At 50.0% G+C, this 19,365-nt stretch overlaps 1 protein-coding gene across 6 annotated transcripts in view; it reads right to left on the bottom strand.

Annotated features, from left to right (window-relative positions):
- Positions 1–19,365, bottom strand: part of Ptprn2 (protein tyrosine phosphatase receptor type N2) — a 542,085-nt gene that overhangs the window by 72,560 nt on the left and 450,160 nt on the right. For all 6 annotated transcript variants that reach the window (XM_063250851.1, XM_063250850.1, XM_063250852.1 and 3 more), the window contains one exon: positions 13,662–13,868. In XM_063250851.1, coding sequence (XP_063106921.1) covers positions 13,662–13,868 — 207 coding nt within the window. The remainder of the gene's footprint in view (positions 1–13,661; positions 13,869–19,365) is intronic.

Raw genomic sequence — 19,365 nt, forward strand, 5'->3', positions numbered from 1 at the left:
TGCATGCACTGCACCTAAACCAGCAAGTCCAGCTGAGGTACAGAGCCAGCCACTGCCCACATGAGGAGGCTGAAGGAGTCTTCCTGGAAGCAGGCTGAGGGAGGAGGTGAAAAGTTTGGGTGAAAGTGGGAGCAGTGGGGCTGTAGGCGTGTCCACCTGTGATCACAACACAGCCCAGCACTGTGAGACCATGTGGGGAGGAAGCTCTGGCCTAGGGTCTCCACCTTTTCACCTTGGAGATAGGTATCAGTATAGCTATGAAGACAGGAAGCTCACTTTAATATGCTTGCCACTGTGCCTGTCACAATAGGAACTCCGGACTTTGGCCAGTGACCCCGTGTGGGATCAGTGCAACGAAAACCAACAGAATGAAGATGAAGCAGGATGAAACTTTTTGGGCTGGACAAGCTCAAAGCCATCTAGAAAGCATCGGGATGCAAGTGCTGGGACTTCTGGGGTTGGGTTCTTACCCCTGCCTTGCATGGGACTGTGGTCACGTGGGTGACACAGCATCAAGTGGCCCTGGACCCCTGGTGGGGACAGCTGGCACTGCTCTGTGAGGACTGACTGGTTTCTCCAGCAGCCTTTATGTTCTGCATGATTTTTAGAGCACACATTGGCTGTGCAGACAAGGGGCTTCATTTGGACAGAATTGTCCCTGTGCATAGCATAATTTAGCCACCAACCATTGAGTTTTTATTGATTTTAAAAGGGAAAGGGAAAGCTGAGGGGAGCCCCCAGGAAAGCACCCATAGGAGCAGGGAGCCCCACACAGTGCTGTGCAGCCTCCCAGCTGAGGACTCTGAGGAGGGGACCCTGCCCCTGCGGGTTCAGGCACAGCTGCTGAAGGGCAAGTCCTAGACTGACTGTGCCAGGTCTTAGTCCTGGCGTGACAGACCGAGGAAAGTAGGGTTGGGGCTGTGCTGATGGATCCCTCAGGTCCTGCTTTCCACTCTACAGGCTCAGCAGCCTTGAATGGCAGACAAGATGGTCACACACCATGGCCTCTGGGAGGACGGCATCTTCACACAGCTGCCCGAGACTGAGTGCCTAGGTCATCCATGATGACAAGCAGCCTGGAGCCTCATGCCTGCCTCTGCACCCTTGGCATTGGCAGTGCTGGCTGCGTGACCTGGGCAAGCTGCCCACCCTCTCTGTCTGTCTCTTCACCTGTGGAAAGATGGTACCAAGCGAAGCAGAGTGCGACAGTAGCCTCAGAGGGCTCCGGTCATGAGTCCACACTGACTCCAGCAGCAGCTGATGTGAGAGGCAAACTCAGCTGCCAATCACTGCCAAACACTTGGGTGTGGGCACAACCAGGCTCCTGCCAGCCGTGTTTTCCCTTGAGATCCTCACAGGCTTGAGGCTCCACAGCAGAACTTGGCAGCTCCTACAGTGGGCCAGGTGGACAGCTCAGCTCAAGGATGGGTGTGGGAGTGGGGCCCTTCTCCTGCTCCCTACACACTCGGCTCACAGAGGGGTCACTGCAGGGGAGCTAATCTCATCTGTGCTTTCTGCGCATCCCAGTGCCTGCTTCTCGGTGACAGGGGAGAGGCCAATCTGAGTGAAAACAACAGTTCCAGATGGCGAGGGTTGTGCTCTTCAGTCTGTATCTTGCTGCCTGGAACCTGGACCTTGAAGAGGCCCACTTGACCTGCAGTATCTGGCTCTGGCCTGTTGACTGTGTGGCCTCTCTCATGTGTTGGGAGGAAAACAGATGCAAATCATGTCACGCTCCCAGAGAGGACAGAGTACAATACGGAAGGGGGCATGCAGGTAGTCACCATAGCCACTGGCATCTTAAAAATTCACCCCTAACAGACAATGAAATCCACTGTTGGGAAAGGTCAGGCCCAGGACAGATCCAGGACATGCACAAGGCAGTCAGGGAGGACTCTCTGACCACATCATCCCTTCTGAACCCCAGCTCTGCCACTCACAGCAGGGATGTTGGAAAGGCCCCTAGCTTGATGATTTAGTTTTATGAAGTAGTTGATGTGCATGGATCCTGGGAGACCTGCCCCTTCCCCACACTGCCCAGCCAGGTCTCAAGCCCCTCATAGCTTCCCACTGCCAGATGGGAATCATGACTTTAGATGTTCTCCTTCCAGACACTGTCACCACCAGGTCAGACCTGTGCAGGTCCCAAGACCATAGCACACCCGGTGTTACACCCAACCACTCACCAAGGAGATGCCCTCTTCATTCCCAGGCACTCAGAGTGACTGGGGCTTTGAGAAGATGAGAGCAAGCTTTCCAACAGTGCCCCCATGTAAATGCTCTGTTACCAAACAAACACAGGAAGCCTGGGCCACACTGTGCAAAACATCCTCAGAGCATATCGTCTGCCAAGCAAGGCAAGACAAAGCAGACCTGACCCAGGGGTCAAACTCTCCACCAGGAACACAGGAGAGGCCAATCTCTGATGGCCTGGTGCAGCCTCCAGGGCCAGCATCCAGGGTGTGTGGAACCAGAGCCATTGAGCACCCCCCCCCCCGCCCCACCTCCAGGACCGGAGCAGAGGCCTCACACCAAAGCACAGGGTGGCTTGAACTGGGAAGCCATACACCTTCCACACAAATCCTCAGGGCACAGGCATGAGAATTAAACAAACAGAGGTGCGTGCATGTTGGGTGCCACAGTCATCACTTTCTGCATGACCGCCTGCCTCTGCTGCATGCTGAGCCGAGCCCTGGGAGGCTTCTGCAGTGCCCTTTAAGTATTTTAGGCTGCTTTATAGCACAATTTGCAAAATAAGTTGAATAGGATTCTGGGGGCAGAAATTCATCCATACACACAATAATGCAAATGTCTCATTTCTCAACTCTGCATCTGATGGGGGAAAATTACAGAGAACAGGATCACTCCGAGAGAAAAGACCTGTCATTCTCCAATTCTGCTAAAAGAAAGACCAAGACTACAAAGGCTCAAGAAAAGCTCTCCGCACCTTTTGAGGAACAATTGGAACAAAGCTGCACGTTGCCTAAGTATGCACACAAAGGAGGCCTGGAATTTTTAGGGTTATTTGTGGAGCATAATTAGGAGTAACAGGACAAAACTAAGGAACAGACACACAAAGCCACAGAGTAAAAACGGTTCATTAGGATGTGCTGGGCGGGATAAAGGCCAATTACTTCCAGGCTGGATGAAACACAGAGGAACACGTTGCCCCACCCCGGGGATCGGCTCCATGGCACAGTGCACTCGCCCTGCAAATGGCTGCAGGAGGGTCCTTTTGGGCTGTGGGGCATGTGACTGCAGGGATGTCTGCATCACAAAAAGTCAGACTGTAAGAGCAAGCAAGGGCGAGTGGGCAGGACCCTGGCACGGCAGGAGCCAGTTACTCATGGAGCACTTGATTGCGGAATTAAGGCTGGTTTTTATTTTGCTTTTGGGGGCAGCTATGACTTCTGTAATAAGAAAACAAAACAAAACAAGGTCCATATAAAAATTCAGTCCGACATTCAGTGTCATTAGTACAGAGTGCAGTGTTTGGAAGAGTGGACGGGGAGGACAGGGTAGGGGTGTCTGTGCCATGACAGGAGAGGCTCCTTGCATAACTGCTGTCCCATTCATACAGTTCCATTCAAGTGGCTTCACGTCACCGCAAGCCACACGTAATAGGGACAATGCCACTTTGTGATCCAGCCAGCAAGGCTGCTGGGTACACAGCCATGGCCGTGACGGCTTCTGCTTTCTGTGTGTGACCCCGCTGTAAACATCTGTGAGTGGCTAGGGTCATGCCACTGGGGGCACACCAAGAGAGGCGTCAGGACACTGGGCCATGCTCCTCCCTGCAGGGCATGTGGCCAGGCCAGAACAGCACATGGGCCATTGCAGGCTGCTACTCCATGGGGACCCCTTTACACTATCTCTGTGGGGCTTCTCCATGGTGCCTGGACAGTTGGGACATGTGGACCAAGGGGCACATACAGGTACACACCCCATGCCCATGTGCACAGATATACCACACACCTGGGGCAATGCTGCTTGGAGGCACTCTGGGTCAGCTGCAGAGACTGAAGGCATGGCCCTACCTGCTGTCCCCTTATCCTGCTGCCCTTTCCCTACCATGCTGACCCTCTTCACCCCACAGTTCCCTCCCCCAGACCCTAAGGACCCAGTGAGTGGCACCCATCCACCAGAACACGCAGCTGCTTTATTGGAACAACTGACTCCACCTCAGCAAACCAACCAAAACAGCTCCAGGATAAACAGTGTTTACCAAGCATCACTGAGTAATTTTTCTCATCTTGCAAGATGCTCTCTCAAAATAAAATTTAAAGGCACAGACATGTCCTGAGCCATATGAGGAGCCTGAGCACCCTGATTACTAGCCTGTCCCAGAGCAGCTTGCCCTTGGAGGGAGGAATGCAACCCTCCTCCCCACAGCCCTCCTCCTGTGCGCCTCTTTCCACACATCCCTGTCCCTCCACAGCTTCTCTCAGGGGGCACAACTGGGCACCGAATACACATGCGCCCCTGAAATGTGCTGTGACACCAGTCGCTTATCGGCATGCCTGATACGTGTCTGTGAGTCTTTTGTTGCCCCCTGGCTGGTGGCAGAAAGAGGTGACATGCACAGATCTGGGGACTCCATGCTCTGCAGCTTGCCTGCTGCCCATGATGAAGCCTGGGCTGCGGGTGACTCGAATGTGTGGACATGGCTGGGTGTCCACTGGGCCCATCTGTCTCCCCGTGACTTCCACCTTCACTCTGTTTGGTGAGCATCCAACAGCATCCAGTAAGAGTTGTGAAAATAGAACAGGGGAAACACAGCTCCAGGCAGCCTCTTCATGCTCACCTAACCTGTGCGGTAATCTTAAATGCTCTAACTGGAGGCTGAAGTTTTAGGTGTTGGAGAGCATGTCCAATGAAGGACATTGGTCACACTTCTGGTTGTGACAGGGACCTGACCACTCCTTAACAGGCAGCTAAAGCAATCCACATCTTGACTGCAGCTTAGGCAGGTGACAATTCACTCCCCGTGTGGGGGTTCAGGGCTCCCCAAAAACCCAACAATGGCTTCCACATGAACAGAGCCACATTCAGACACTGGGAACAGCCAGGCCAGGGAGGGAGAAACACCACCTTCTTGCAGCCTGGCCAGCACAGCCTGTCCAAGGGCAGCTGTTTTCGTGAAGAAACTTCTGCCATTTTCCTGATACACTTTTTGATCAAAAGTAGAGAATGACGGTTGTTTGCCACCCTTATCTCTGGTCCCTGGCAAGATCTATAGCTCAGAGCATCTAGGGACAGCTTCATGAGCACCGGTGCTGGTCTGATGCTGGGAGTTTTAGGCTGGCTTTCCAGAGAGTTCTAAGTGCGCCCCCCAGTACCTCGTATGTCAATATCTCCGTTCAATCCAGTGATCAGTGTTATTGAGCACTGAAGGTCCTTGCTAGGGGCTGTGAGTTACAGGATGTGACGTGAAGAAAGCAAGGCAGAGAGGGAGCAAGTGGCTGTAGACATCCAGGAATGATAGAGGGTCACTAAGAACATGCAGGGGACACTGGGTAAAGTGATGGGTGTTGGTGTTTAGGACATAGCCTGGTCATCTCGCCGGGCGCAGGTCCCACACTAGGGGCTAACAGATGGCAGTGGTCAGGATGTGGGAGAGTGGAACAAAGCCTCAAAGCAGGCAGCATGGGACATTGCTGGAAGGAGTGGCCAGGATACAAAGGGTATTCAGGGCTTTCTCCTGTACACTCTTCATTAAGCCAAAGGGCAGGGCTGGGAGTGAGTAGGGGGAGCAGCTGCGCAGTCTATGTTCCCCAAGGCTGCCCATCATTCTGGGCCCAATTATCCCACTCCACACCATTTGGAGGGGTGACCTGACTTATGGGCCGGGAGCAGCCCCGGCCAGGACTGGGGACCATAGGTAAGTGTCTCTAATGTCCAGCCGTGGGTTCCAAGCTCCATAGACTATTTGTTTCCAAATGTGTCCTCTGCCCCTCAGGCGCAGGTCATTCATACTGGGGGTGGGGGTGATGCCAGGGTGCTGCAGGGCCACTTCTCCAACATGGCCTCACTTCTGCATGAACATTTGTGGCTGGCCAGGGACAAGACAATAGGGTTGTCAGGGACACCCTGGCCATGGTCCAAGGGAGACACTGTGGAAACAAATGACAACCTTTCCCCTCAAATTTCAGTTTCACATTTGAGGGCCCCTTTACTCTTGGTGGTTTCATTCTTGCATCTGGCAGAGAAGATCCCGAAGCAGGTAGAAATAATGCCCAAACCTCTAAATCCTGGTGTAACTTCCACAGCAATTAATTATTTTGTTTTACAAGTAAATCTGTATTTTATTTCCTCCCACTCATACATATCTTTTTTTTTCTTTTGGTGTTGGCATTGAACCCAGGGCCTTGTGATCCCAGACAAATGTCTACTACTGACTGCGCCCCAAGCTCCAGCAGCCTAGTTCTGGTTTAAGCGTGTTTTAGGGACCAACAAAAGATGTGATTCTGCTCCTCCCTGCAGGATTATTCTTCTGCATGTTACCTTTTCAGAAAAAAAAAGTGGCGGGGGATGATGTGATGCTGTGAAGGAAACCAGATTTAAGCAGAGGACTTGAGTTGGTTACACGCTGGTGTCAATGTCACCTGCCATGCTTGTCACCTCCAAACACTTCTAACTGGCTGGTCAGCAAGCATCACAGGGTCAACCCAAGTTGAGGTCCATGATTTGGGCCCGTGTCCCTCAAATACCACACACAGTATGCAGTATCTAGTAGCCGGCCTTGCTTGCTAATGTGGTCACAATGATCACAAAGAGGCACACACCTGGACACTGAATGTGCCGGTTCCCTTACCTTCTAGGTTAACAGATCTTCAAAGGGTACTCACTCACTCCTACTCCTGTCCTGCAGGGTTCTTTTGTACACTTGTGACTGAAAAATAAGCATCCACGCTTTACTCCTGACCACTGCGTCCTCCAGAGTAGACACTCAGGTGAGGATATCACATTTAGAGCAGACCAGTCTAAGGAGAGGGGACTGATGGCCTGGACAGACCCTGTCTCAGGGCCCCTGCAGGGACATGCAGTGTGATTTCCAGATGCTAGAATCTGTGTTGTGTCACACTCTGCCCACTGACCTGTCTGGGGAAGAATCCTGACCAGGCCCAGGAAGATGTCTTTCTCTGATGTCCCGCTTGCCCTGGGCTCTCTGTGCCATCAGTCAATCTCACGGTGCTACAGGTCTCACTGGGCTGCCCTCTGGGCTTTTATCAATGTGGTTAGGTCCTGCTCACACACAGAACCAAGTTCAACAAGTTCCTGTTGGTTCAGAAAATGTGGAGTCCCCAGGCGCCCCAGGCTCTCACATGGGTGACACCCATGGGAGAGGCCCAGAACAGAAACCAGCAACCTGCAGTGCCAGCTAGGGGTGGACAGGGAGGAGAGCTCACCCGGGTATGTTCCCCTGGACCCAGAGAGGTCCATCTGCATGTGGGCTAAGAGGTAAGCAGGGCCTCGGTAGGGAGGCGCAGGACAGGAACCCAAGCAAGTCACAGCTGGCACCTTCAGGTGCCATAGCCACTTTCTTCTGAGAGTTTAAATAACAGGAAAGGAATTTACAAAATAAAAGCACAGCAAGAGAGAAACAAGACAGAATAGAGCAGGAAAACAGAAAGAATGTGGGACTCCTCCCTCCCCTGGTGTGGGCTGGGGTAGGGAACATAGCCTCCCTTGGGGAATGGTGGGCATGGCATCTTCACCGCAGGTCTAGGCTATTCAAGTAAGTTTCTTTCTATAAGCCCTGATGGACCCCCACTCCTGCCTCCAGGCTGAATGCTAGCCTGTCCCAGGGACCCCTGCTCAGCAGCCCTCAGTGTCCTGCTGCTGTCATCCACCATGGGGTTGCTTAGGGCCCTGCTCTATGCCCATCTGGTAGCCTCTACCCACCCCAATCTATGGATGCAGCCTTTTGGGAGGCACCTCACTCCACAGCTGGCTCACGCTCCTCTGTCACCTAATGTCATACAGGTCCCTCCTGTCAGTCACCATGATTGGTCTGGCCACGGGCTAATGACTCACTGGGTCATGGACACCCACATCTCTAAGAAACTGCACACTGGAGACATGGAAGTATGCTCCTGAGCCCCACAGGGCCCTGCTCCACAGGAAGCTTCGAAGCAGCAGCTCCCATGTGGGTGCAGATGAGAGTTTGTCTCATGCGTGCTCTGTGGGGAGACTGCAGCCCAAGCTCTGACCCAGTGGGTAGGGTGAGGTTGCTTGCCAATTTGTGTGCTGTGAAGTGATAACTCAGGGACCTTACGGGCACTGCTGGAAAGGCACCCCTGGCAGCCTAGGACAGGTGCCTGGGGACAGGCTCCGAGCAGCATCCTGGGATCTCAACCACAAAATGGTCTCACACTCCCTGAAGACACCCCACATCACCCTCTTACTGCTGAGCTTCTTCCCCTGCTGGCCTGGAGACCCTTCTGCCTCTGGGCCAGAGAGCAAAATCAGGTGGTCCAGAACACTGTCCAGCATGAAGCAGAGGCCAAGTCAGTAGGCCTTCTGCCTTTCCTCTCCTTGTCCTCATTCCTGGGAACAGTGGTTCCGGAAGTCTCCAGGCTTGCTGATTAACCAACAAGATTAGAGCAACAAAAGGAGCCGCTGAACTCAGGGCGCAGGACGCTCAGCGTTTAACATCCAGTCTCCTGTTTCCACACGTCTTGCCGAGTGCTCTGCTATTTTTAATCATGCTGATCTAATTACTCCTGTCTGACCAGAGCGGCAAGTAGGTTTACTTTATTCTCAGCTGTTCGCTGCGCATGGGCCATGCTGCAGAACAGGCCTCGACACACTGATCGGAAAGCACATACCTGAAAGTTTGGAGTGTTTGAGAACAGGTGCTGGCCTTCTGGAAGAACAGTTTGACCTTCAGTGAGAAGGCAGCGAGCAGATTCACCCAATTTACAAAAGCATGTTGGTCACCTGAAAGTATTGGGGATGAAGCAGGCTCCTTTACCCTCAGCAGGGAAAATTTTTGCAAGTTTTCCTTAGATGGTCATATTTCTGCCTCAGAAACCAAGGAATCTAGCACCAACTGAACTACCCTGGCTTTATTTGCAACTATGCCCTGGAGCATTCCGGGGCATGTTGGGTCCAAGAAGAGCCGGAGGCCTCCCTTCCAGCCCCCGGAGCCACTGGGGAAGGTGGAACGCAGGCCTGTGAACCACACCAGTACTGAGAAGGCAGGCAGTTTTTACCTACAGGCTGCTAGTTCCCCTTGCAAAGGGAAAATTAGAAAACTTGCAATTCTTGAGTTTGACCATCTTGTAATAAGAGGATGCTCTTTAATAACACATTTGCAGGGACACTCCCAGTTCTGAAGCAGGATATTGCTTCTTGAATATCTGTTTAAAAAAAAAACTGTAATTTCAACCTGAAAGCTTAAATATAAGGACAGAACAGTTATCATAAGATACACGGCTGATTGAGTAGAGAGGCCTTTTAAAAAGTTGTGGTAGAGTCAAGTAAAGCTTGGGAAAACTCGGTTTCCTGACTTAATTGGAAACATCCTATCCTTTCTCCATCTCCCTGACTAGTGATTACACTAATTACAGAATATTAAACTCACCTAGAAAAAGTGGGATCCCTTAATGCAAAAGAGAAGGAGCCAGCAGGTGACAACCTGCACCTCACTTAAGAGCTGGCTTTCTCTGGCAGAGGTGAAAAGTCAGGGCTCTTCTGAGCCGGCAGAGCTATCAGTCCAAGTCTGCTGAGCACCCCGAATAGAAGCAGCCACATGCATGCTGCCATTCCATGATAATCACTTGCTAATGGGCGCCACAGCAGCCTGGGTGTGCACTTAGCGGCTCTGCTTATGGGGCCTGTGCAGCCCCATATATGCCTTCCTCTGAGTTTGGCTCCAAAGGCCTCAAGTACACAAGAAAACCTGCTGGGTATTGTGAAACATCCATCAAAAGAGAACTTGCTGAAAATTCTGCAGGAGTCTTTGCCTTGCTGTTGGGGTGGGGGAGTGGGCAGGCAGAATACTAAACTTGCTGTTCCGAGATGATCAAAGCCTCAAAGAAATGGATGCAACATTCAAAGAGACTCGGAGAGAAAAAGGGGAGAATGTCTCTAATCATCTAACAACTTATTTTTTGCACAGTTTTATCCAACCATCTTCCTTAGAAATGGGACATCCACATGAGATAATGCATAAGATATCCGGATAACAAACATGACGATTCTCACCCTCAGTGTGGGTGTGTCCCACAAGAATACACAGGGACCCATATGACATACATATATATGACATGCTGTCCTCATTTGAAAGAAAGAATAGAAATAAGCAAATCTGTTTTCAGATAATGAAGTACAAACATAATATTACTTTGTATGTACTTTGACAAAAAATTTCACTGAAACATTAAGGGGAAAGTTTAGTGGTAACATCCTATTGAAAATGACATTTAAAAATATACTTCAGTTAATTCAGAAAGCTAGTCTATCCAGTTTTTAAAATGTGAGCAAATTAAACTTTGCTGGATTATCATATGGGACTGATATCATGGAAAAGTATCAAAGGTAAGTCCGTCAAAAAAGATATGGTTTTATCAATAAATAAAGCAAAAACAAATACTACACACACCCCCTCACATAACTCAGAAAGTGATGAATCCTAATGGTCTTGGGACCAGGCTTCCTGCAGGAAGGAGATATAGATGTTAACACTAGAGTCTCATCATCTGAGGCTGCAGGGAGCGATCTTGAGGGAACCTGCTAGGACCCACAGCCTGAGTTCTGTGGTCGCGGGCATCAGGGCTGCAAGGCTGTCCTCACCATGTTCAGCAGAGGGCTGCCAGGCACCACTGAGGGCCTGCTTGGCTCCCGCTATAAGTGTTCTCAATGATACTAACACCAGTGCTAAGTGGGGACACAGGGATTCTCCATTTGGAACATCAACCAGCCATCCTAGAACCTCTACGCCCCTTGAATGCCCCTGAAGGCACTCAGTGCCTTCCTTCCCTGTGTATGAACACCCAGCTCTCTCCTTGCCAGACCTTTGAGATCTGACATTAACAGAACTTTGTATATTGTTACCAATTGTCCTGTTGTCCCCAGGCTACTTATACAGAATCTTTATGGTTTGCAAAAACTTCAAAATAACGTAGGGAGTCTGTACACCATGCCTCATGAGATGAAGTATAGTACTGAATTGTTCAACTTTCCCTGTAACCCAGCAATGGAAATTAAGGTGAGGCTGCCTATAGCCTTATATTTACTACAGGAGTTCAATGATTTAAAGGTAAGTACACTGAGGCAACTAGCTAGGTGCCTTCCCTGAAATGCACAGTTTTATGCTTGCAATATTTTGAAAAACTTTTTATAAGGTTTTTAAACTTGAAGGGTATCTCAATGCCAGCTACAGAAAAATGGAGGAGCTACGGATACAGTCATGAGTTAACATCTGCTTCATTCACCAGGGTGCCCGCTTGGTAACCTAAGTGGTTTCAGTTCTTAGTACATCAACCAGCTAAATGCAAAGCCAAAGCCATGAGGTCTCTGTCTTATGGAAGGCATCCTGCCCTGTGGTGCTCAGAGTCTCTCCAGAGGGGTGAGAGCACACCCTGTTAACCCAGCTGGTTCCCCAAGGGTGTCTGGTAGTGATTTCAGAACTAAGCTCAACAGAAACTCTTCACTCTCATTTCCAAATTTCTAGATCATATTTTTTTAAAAAAAAGTTTTCTTCCTTCTGTCTTTTCTCCTTTTTATTAATCTGGATTGAAGAAAAGCACACATTTCATTTATTGTCTGGATTACAGATTCTTATTAAACAAACCAGAGCTCATTATAAAATCAATATCAACTTACCCACCATGTCCCCAGGAGGAACACAAAAGGTCACTCTAAGAAATTCAAACAATTTTCCTGCTGGAAGGGCATGATTTTAATTACAGATACTATTAATTAGAGCTGTCACAGGGAAGACTTTTTTTCTGTTAATTATCACAAACTCAGTTCTAAGTATGCAATTTCAACCTGCGTTTTTGTAAAAATTAGTCATTTTGGCATGCAAGTCTAACCTTTCCATTCTATCAATATTTTATATTTGAATTTCAAAGTATATCAAAGGATGCCATGCTTTCTAGAAATCTACGCCTGTATGATCTCCTGTCTCTCACACTTGGAACAGAATGAGGTGATAATTTATTTATGTTTCGACACAAGGTTGGCCCTGAAGACCTGGCATCCTATATTGATGGCCCTGCTCAATAGAACTTCTGGGTAAATTCTTACTAGTTTATGTGGCATTTTTTTTCAGGCTGCTTCTTCAAACGTGGTTTTTCTTTTGCTTTGAAGCAAAGCTACGCACTATGCCTGAAATGCCATCTCCTACCCATTTGAAGTTGCCATTTCTTTATAAGAAAAGGATCATCCTGACCGGGCTTGTGACCCCTCCAGGAGACTAGAGGTTTTCACCATTCAGTGACAATACTAACCATTTTGAAATTGGAGGAGAAGCTATGGGGTGTTCTCTCTCTCTCTCTCTCTCTCTCTCTCTCTCTCTCTCTCTCTCTGTCTCTCTCTCTCTCTCCCTGTTCTCTTTTAAGCCCAGAAATTTTATGAATTTGTCTCAACTTCTGCCATGGGGAAGGGATAGGGTGGCCTATGGGGCTAAATCTAGCCAGCTCCATGCCAGCTGGGGCAGCAGGCATCTCCTAGAAGGAGCTGGAAAGTCTACCTTGGTAATGCAGATGACAGAACAACGGTACTGACGTCTGTTGTGAAACATATCAATTATTTACACACTGTTACATACCATGGTCACATGACCACAGAAGACAAAGATCCAGTCCAATGGGAGAAAACCTTGACAATGCATATTGCTTAAACTTTTAAAATGGCAATTAAGTAAATTATTTTACCTTCCCAATTAGGGATACTGGATATACATGAAATTAACTTATATTTTATATTGCAGAAACCAAACACCCTGACTTGTAGATAGCCCAGCTTGCACTGTTGTGTGAAGTCTTATTTTATTACATAATGTTATTAAGTATGAAATACTACAGAATGTCCCAGAAGCCTGAGGCTTTGTGTCTACCATCAGCTCTGGTCGCCTTTTTTCTCCAGGTGCATCTGCTGGCACTCAACACATCCCCACACAGCGCTCACCACCTACTGCAGGCATCTGGGTTCATCTCCCATTTATCAGCATTAGATTCACTTGATCTGAGTCCCAGCACAGGGTAGCAACAGATCAGGTCAAAGGGGCTTTTCCTCTAGGACCCTCAGGAAGTTGGTGATTGAAGAGCTATCGCCAAACAGCTACACAACCAGTTCATCCTGAAATTCTGGCAGTTCATAAATAGTGGCCAAACTAAGAAAGATAACAGATAATACATAATTCATGTATTGTACCCTTTCCATATCTCTAATTAGCAACCCACTTTCACAGCTAACATGAAACTATCCAAGAACACTGTAAGATTAATACAGAGCCATAAAGCTGTGGTTGCAAGGTATTTACATGAATGCTAATGAGAAACTTCAAATTGTCATCATAAAAGAACCCAAACTATGAATAAACGAACAAGTGCTGGTGGTGGGGGAGGGACCAGGAACAAGTAAAAGAGAAAAAAGATCTGGCCAGTGCGTGAGGCCAGCCAAGTACTTCAAAAGCAGTCTTTTCTTACCTGGTAGGCAGCAGTGGCGTCTGCACTGGTGTCACCCCCCAGGCCCGACAGCTTCTTCTTTAGCTTGTGGTGGGAGCTGTGGCGGAGGCAGTAGATCAGGCTGGAAGCCAGAAGGACCCCCACGATGCAAGCCAGGGACAGGAACGTGAGCACGATGAACTTTGTGGAGTCCTCTTGCTCTCTCCCATGAGGCAGGAGCTTGCTGCTCTGCAGGACAAAGAGAGAGCCCACGTTAGCACTTTGGGAATCACCACTTCCCAGAAAGCCCATTTCTGCTGCAACCTCAATACTGGTGACATGGGACAAGCCAGGGTGCAGCACCCACAAACAGTGCTGGAGCCCCTCAAAGGGAGCCAACATAACAGCACCAGGGACGATGCACCCTGATGACAAGGGGTCTGTGTCTCTCTCCTCACCAGTGGATATTTTTCACACTGAACAATGTAAAGTGCCCAGCAGGTAATTTGTTGCCCCAGGTAATACTAAGTGTGTGCCCCTTCCACAGCACACAAGGTGAGTGTCTTCAGGAGAGGCGGACTCATGCACAGGGTAAAGCCCGCGGACCCAGGTCCCCGCGCCCCACAATCTGGGACGCTCCAGGGGCGTTACAAAGTTGGCAGTTCTGCAGGGAAGGTGTCACCTCTTTGCTGCCCCCGTATCATTCCTAATGTTTGGGGAATTTGCTATCCTGGAAAGGCCCACCTGCTTTGGGGAGCACCCAGCATCTGGCTATACCTGATACCTTGGTGTGGCCCAGAATCAGCTGGGGTGGGGATGGGAGTGAGTAGCCCAGAAGTGCACCCCTCATCCCTGAGTTGAGGCCCCCAAGGCCTCAGCCTGCCTGCATCCTCGTGGGGTGGGGACAAAACACAAGAATACCTTTTGGTGCCAGTCACTGGTCTCCAGGGCGAGGAGCCCTGGTGCCCCTCATTAGCTTCATTAGGAGGTGTATTAGCGACAATTAAAAGCGCCACAAGAGAATGGATGGCTGCGGGCGCATCGCCCACAGCTCCCGGCCAGCGAGCCCCCACAATTACCCGGGAAATGAATGGGAAAGCACGCTCTGCCTCAGTCCTGGTTGCTACAAGATGAGAACAATTAGCAAACTCCTTTCCACCACCTAATTTCGCGTGGTAACAAAATGGATTTTTCCCCATGAATGCCTGGCCGGCCTATTCATTATCTCTCTTCTATTAGTAATTTTCTGCTCCGCATTCAGCCTCCCAACTCTTCATTTCCTCCTGCCTCCGAGTGTACACAGTGCCTCTTATGTCAGGCCGGGCCCATTTTTATCTTGTAATCATAAAGGCCACCAAAGCAATTATCGCCGGTCTTGACTGGAAAAGCTGGTCATTAATTAGCCTCCTTTTGCCTTCCGCGCGCGGATTAACGGGCGCCTGGACCGAGTTAATGGAAACGCGGGTTAAATGAGAAGGGACGCCCGGATTTTCCTGCCTGGATGCGCGCTCGCTCGAGAAGACTGCGAGGTTCGGGGTGCTGAGCTGCCGGCGAGAGGAAAGGAGGGGGCGCTGAGCAAGCGGAGAGGACGGGGACCAGGTCGGGCCGAGGACAAGAGGGGTGGCGCAGAGCCAGCCGAGTGGGCGTAGCGCAGCCGCCTCTGGTGGAGAGGGCGGCGGAGACCCCTCCCTTTTGCCTCCTCCCCTCCCCCTTCTCCGGGCCTGGCCCACGCAACCACTTCCAGGAAGAATTCCCTGGGAACCACGGCGACCCAGAGCCACGCGGAGCAGCGCGAGCGCAGTTCGCCCGCCGACCCCGGTCCCCGCGCCGCGCGATCTGGGACGCTCCAGGAGCCGCAACTGGGGTCCGGCTCACGGGGTCACCTGGGGCCCGGGCTGGTCCTGCAGAGAGAGGCCCCACTGACCCCGCGTGGGAGCGTTTCCTGAGTGGCCCGTGCCACCCTGGGTCGCTCCCTAGCCGGGCACACAGCTGGGCGACAAAGGCGAGGGCCGGCGCGCCACGTGGCCGACTGCGCCCGGGAACCGAGACTTCGCAAACCCATCAGAGCAAAGCAGGTGGCGGGGGCTCGCCTTTACTAGCCAGGCGCGCGCGGGCAGGGACAACCCGGGAAGGGTTTGCCCCAAGCATCGCGCCGGGCTCTTCCGGCAGCTGCTGCCAGCCCACGAAATTCACAGTTGATGTGGTCTCGTGTGGACTCATGGGGCCCCAGCAGGAAGCGGGACGGGCGCGGGGCGCCTGGAATTTACTCAAAGGTCAAAGACAAATGTCAAGGAGAGATGGTGAAGGTCTAGGGTTCCTCTCCCTAAGGCTCCGCTGGATCTCAGCCTTGGGCAGAGGAGGGGATCCCACCTCCCTGAGTCACGCATCTCCTCCTTCCCCTCTTCCCGGGTCTGCGCTGCGCCTGGGAAGGGGTGATTGCGTCCCCGGGCTGGTACCACCGACTCCTCCTGGAGGCTCTTCCTGCAGCCCGCGGAGAGGGCCGTGGTCACCAGAGGGGCCGCTGCGGTTCGGTGTGTGACCTAGAGGGTTTGACCCTAGGGGCCACTGGGGGTGGAACCCCAAAAGTCGCTCCTCCTTCCCTCCTGCCCCCCACAGCAGCCCACACACCCCACCTAGCGTTGGGCTGCGGGTGGATGGCCACGGAAACTGGGGTGCAGGTCTTGCTTTAAGAATCCCGGGCTAAACGAAAATTAAAGAAAATTTAAAAGGCAGCGCAAATGCCCTTTCTGGGTACCGAGTTTGAGTTTAAATAACTTTACAATTACTTTACCTCATCGCTTTTTGTGGAGTTAAAAACAAACTTAAAGCCCTGATAACTAGGAAACTTTGAGAAAGGCGGTTCGAGGGGAGTTTGTGTTCCAGGATGCACCTGAGCCCGGTGTGGCCCTAGCGCTAAGAGCCAAGAGAGGAAGGAAGCCCCTCTTCCCCCTGCTCCGGCTCCCCAGACTGAGGGGCTGGTGGGGATCAGGTGCTTTCCTGGGGCTGGGCCGGAAGACAGCCCAGACTAATTAGAAGAATCTTATCAGTCTTGACTTGAAATGGAAAGAAAACGATGTTTAAATATTTATGACTTTGACATTTACAGTCAGCCGTCTTTTAAAAGCAGACACCTCCTTCTGTACTCTGCAGTGCTCTTTCTGAAGTTTGGAGCAGGAGAGCGTGGAGAAGCAGCAACCCTCAGAAGCAGGTCACAAGGCTGGGTGATGAGCATCCCGTGTAAGAGGCACACTCACCAGCACTTTGGCACAGAGGTGTTGGGGTGGGAACGCTACAATGGTTTTTAAGTAGTTGGAATGAATAATCAAACTGACTACATCCGTTTAGATGCATCTTGAGAGGTGAGGTGAAGTACAACGTTGCAGATTTCCTCTCCTGTCTCCACCTGCAACTCCTCAAAGGTGGAATCTATAGCACTGCAAAAGTTGTGATTCAAAATAAGTGTGTTGGCTTAGCGGCATTTGTGGAACTGCTCTTAGAAGCCAGTGTCTGCAGGCATGGCCCCGATTGCTTGCGCATTCTGATCTGTGCTGACAGGCCAAGGTGCCTGACTCAGGAGAGGGCTGAGAGCCCTTTCTGGCCAGTGCCCTTAGAACTATCCCCTGTCTGAGCGGAAGGTTAAAAGAAAAGAAAAAGAAAAAAAGAAATATTCTATACCCAGACTTGATTGTGAGACCTGAGACAGCCACAATGCAGAACTTTATGGTAAATATTTGTTGACATGTAGCAAATCTAGCATTGTTTTTTGCAAGGTTGTATAATGTAACCAGTTTACAAGGCCATCATTATCTGAGTCACAGAGTTGCAATTTTAAAAGATGCTTGTTCTAAAAGCAGGTAGGAACATGGACATTCAATTTTACCAATATTAAACTTCTAGTATTTTTGTTGCATTTGTTTGTGTCATTTTTATGGAATTTGATTTGCAACCAGTGCAAGCCTATGCTTTGTCTGAATGTTTTTTAAGGGTAGCAGAGCCCTTCACTAAAAATGAGAGGAGGGAGGCACCCCTTCTCCTCTTTGGTGAGGGTCATGACCTGTGAGGATGGGTATTACTCTAATTACAAAGACCTTTTCCCCTGTAAAATTCAGAAATTAGTTTTAGAGACGATAATGAGTTATTACAAGTTTGTCTTTGGTTCTGTATGTCAGCATCCTAGAAGTATTTGGAAATTTAATTCTAAAAGTATTAAAATATGTTTACTAAAATATAGTAACTACTACTTTGTTTACTAAAATATAGTAACTATTACTTTAAAGCTGGTCACAATTTTTCACAGTTTTCAGGCCAGGACAAGTGACCATATTTAAAAATCTGGAGGAGGGGTGTCTTACAATATTTTAAAAGTATTTTTTAAAGCTGTTAAGTGAACTATTTTTAATTTGGAATTTGCCACAGAATTCTAATAAATGAGAGAAGTCAGGCAGAAATAATCATGTATTAATTCTCTGCATTACAAAATCTTTTCAGAAGCTATTATCAGAGCAAGAGGCATTGCGGTCTGAATTCAGGGTGGGAGAAGTCCTTTGTGCTACTGAAAGCTATTGTTCCTCTGTGCAGATGAAATTGTACTTGCAAATCTGCCATTCAAGTAGCCAAAAAAAGGGGAGGGAGAGATGGGCAAAAGAAAAGAATTTTCAAGAAATAATTATTCTTAAATGCAAACTTTAATGAAAATAAGTTGGAATGTGCTGTTTTAAAATGGGCTATTTGTCAAGGCTTTTCAGGCATATGCAAAGAAGTGGCCAAAGAAAAGATAAATTGTTTATTTGCCATTTTTAAACACTCCTAAAAATATTAGTTTTAGAAAAATACTGTTTTAAGACATTGGGGAAGATTTACGATACTGACGATAAAGGGAGGAAAACACTAGTATGTACTGATTTTTAGCAGGGCTTCCTAGCCACAGATTGTCCAGCGTTGAGGAGAGAGGACCAGCCAGTGAAAACAGGCCGGAATGGAGCGGCCCCTGGAGGAAGCCTATTCCCTCCCGCCTTTCGGAGTCTCTAACAACAGTATTTTTACTACTTCAGAGCTCAAGCTCGCTGAGCTCATCAGAGGCCTGGTGTGTCCTCCAGTGCCTTGGTGGACGATGTTGCCTAGGGTAACGTCTCCATGTGGATGAAGAACACCCATCCCGTTCCACTCCAGCAAGGACGAAACCCACTTCAGGCCCGGAACTTCATGCTCTGCCTGCCATATGCAGGCCAGGAAGCCTGTGCTAGCACCGCAGGCCTGGTCAGTTGTGGTCCAGGGAAGCCATGGTGGGCTTCCAGCCCCCTCCCCCACCCAGGGAGGCGGACCTCAGCAGGCCTGCGACTTTTTCACCCCTTCCCCCCTCAATTCAGGAGATCCCTACAGAGGTTGGAAAGATCAGACCATAGCACAGGACACAAAGGGTTGAGAGCTCCTGGGAGCTGGGGTATTCACAGCCTGAGAGAGTCCCCTTCCCAGCAGGGACAATGCCTTGGCCCAGCCTTCCAGGCCACAAAGCATAGTATGCTGGGGGGAATTCACATCCCCAACAGCGTCTGTGCCCATCCAGGAATCTCGGAGCTTCACAGTTCTGCTACTGCATACTTTGACCACTGTGCTCTGGGCTGAGCCGGGTGCACCTGCTGGGTGGGTGGGCATTTCTTCACGTGTGGGTGGGAAGGGAAGCGCTTCCATCTCCCTCTTCTGCACAAACCTCCACTTCTTCCCATATTTGCCTGGCCCTGTAGCAGGG

Source organism: Cavia porcellus, unplaced genomic scaffold (genome assembly GCF_034190915.1).
Source record: "Cavia porcellus strain 051 isolate PalLab524CR breed Dunkin Hartley unplaced genomic scaffold, mCavPor4.1 scaffold_6, whole genome shotgun sequence".
NCBI classification, from domain to species: Eukaryota; Metazoa; Chordata; class Mammalia; order Rodentia; family Caviidae; genus Cavia; species Cavia porcellus.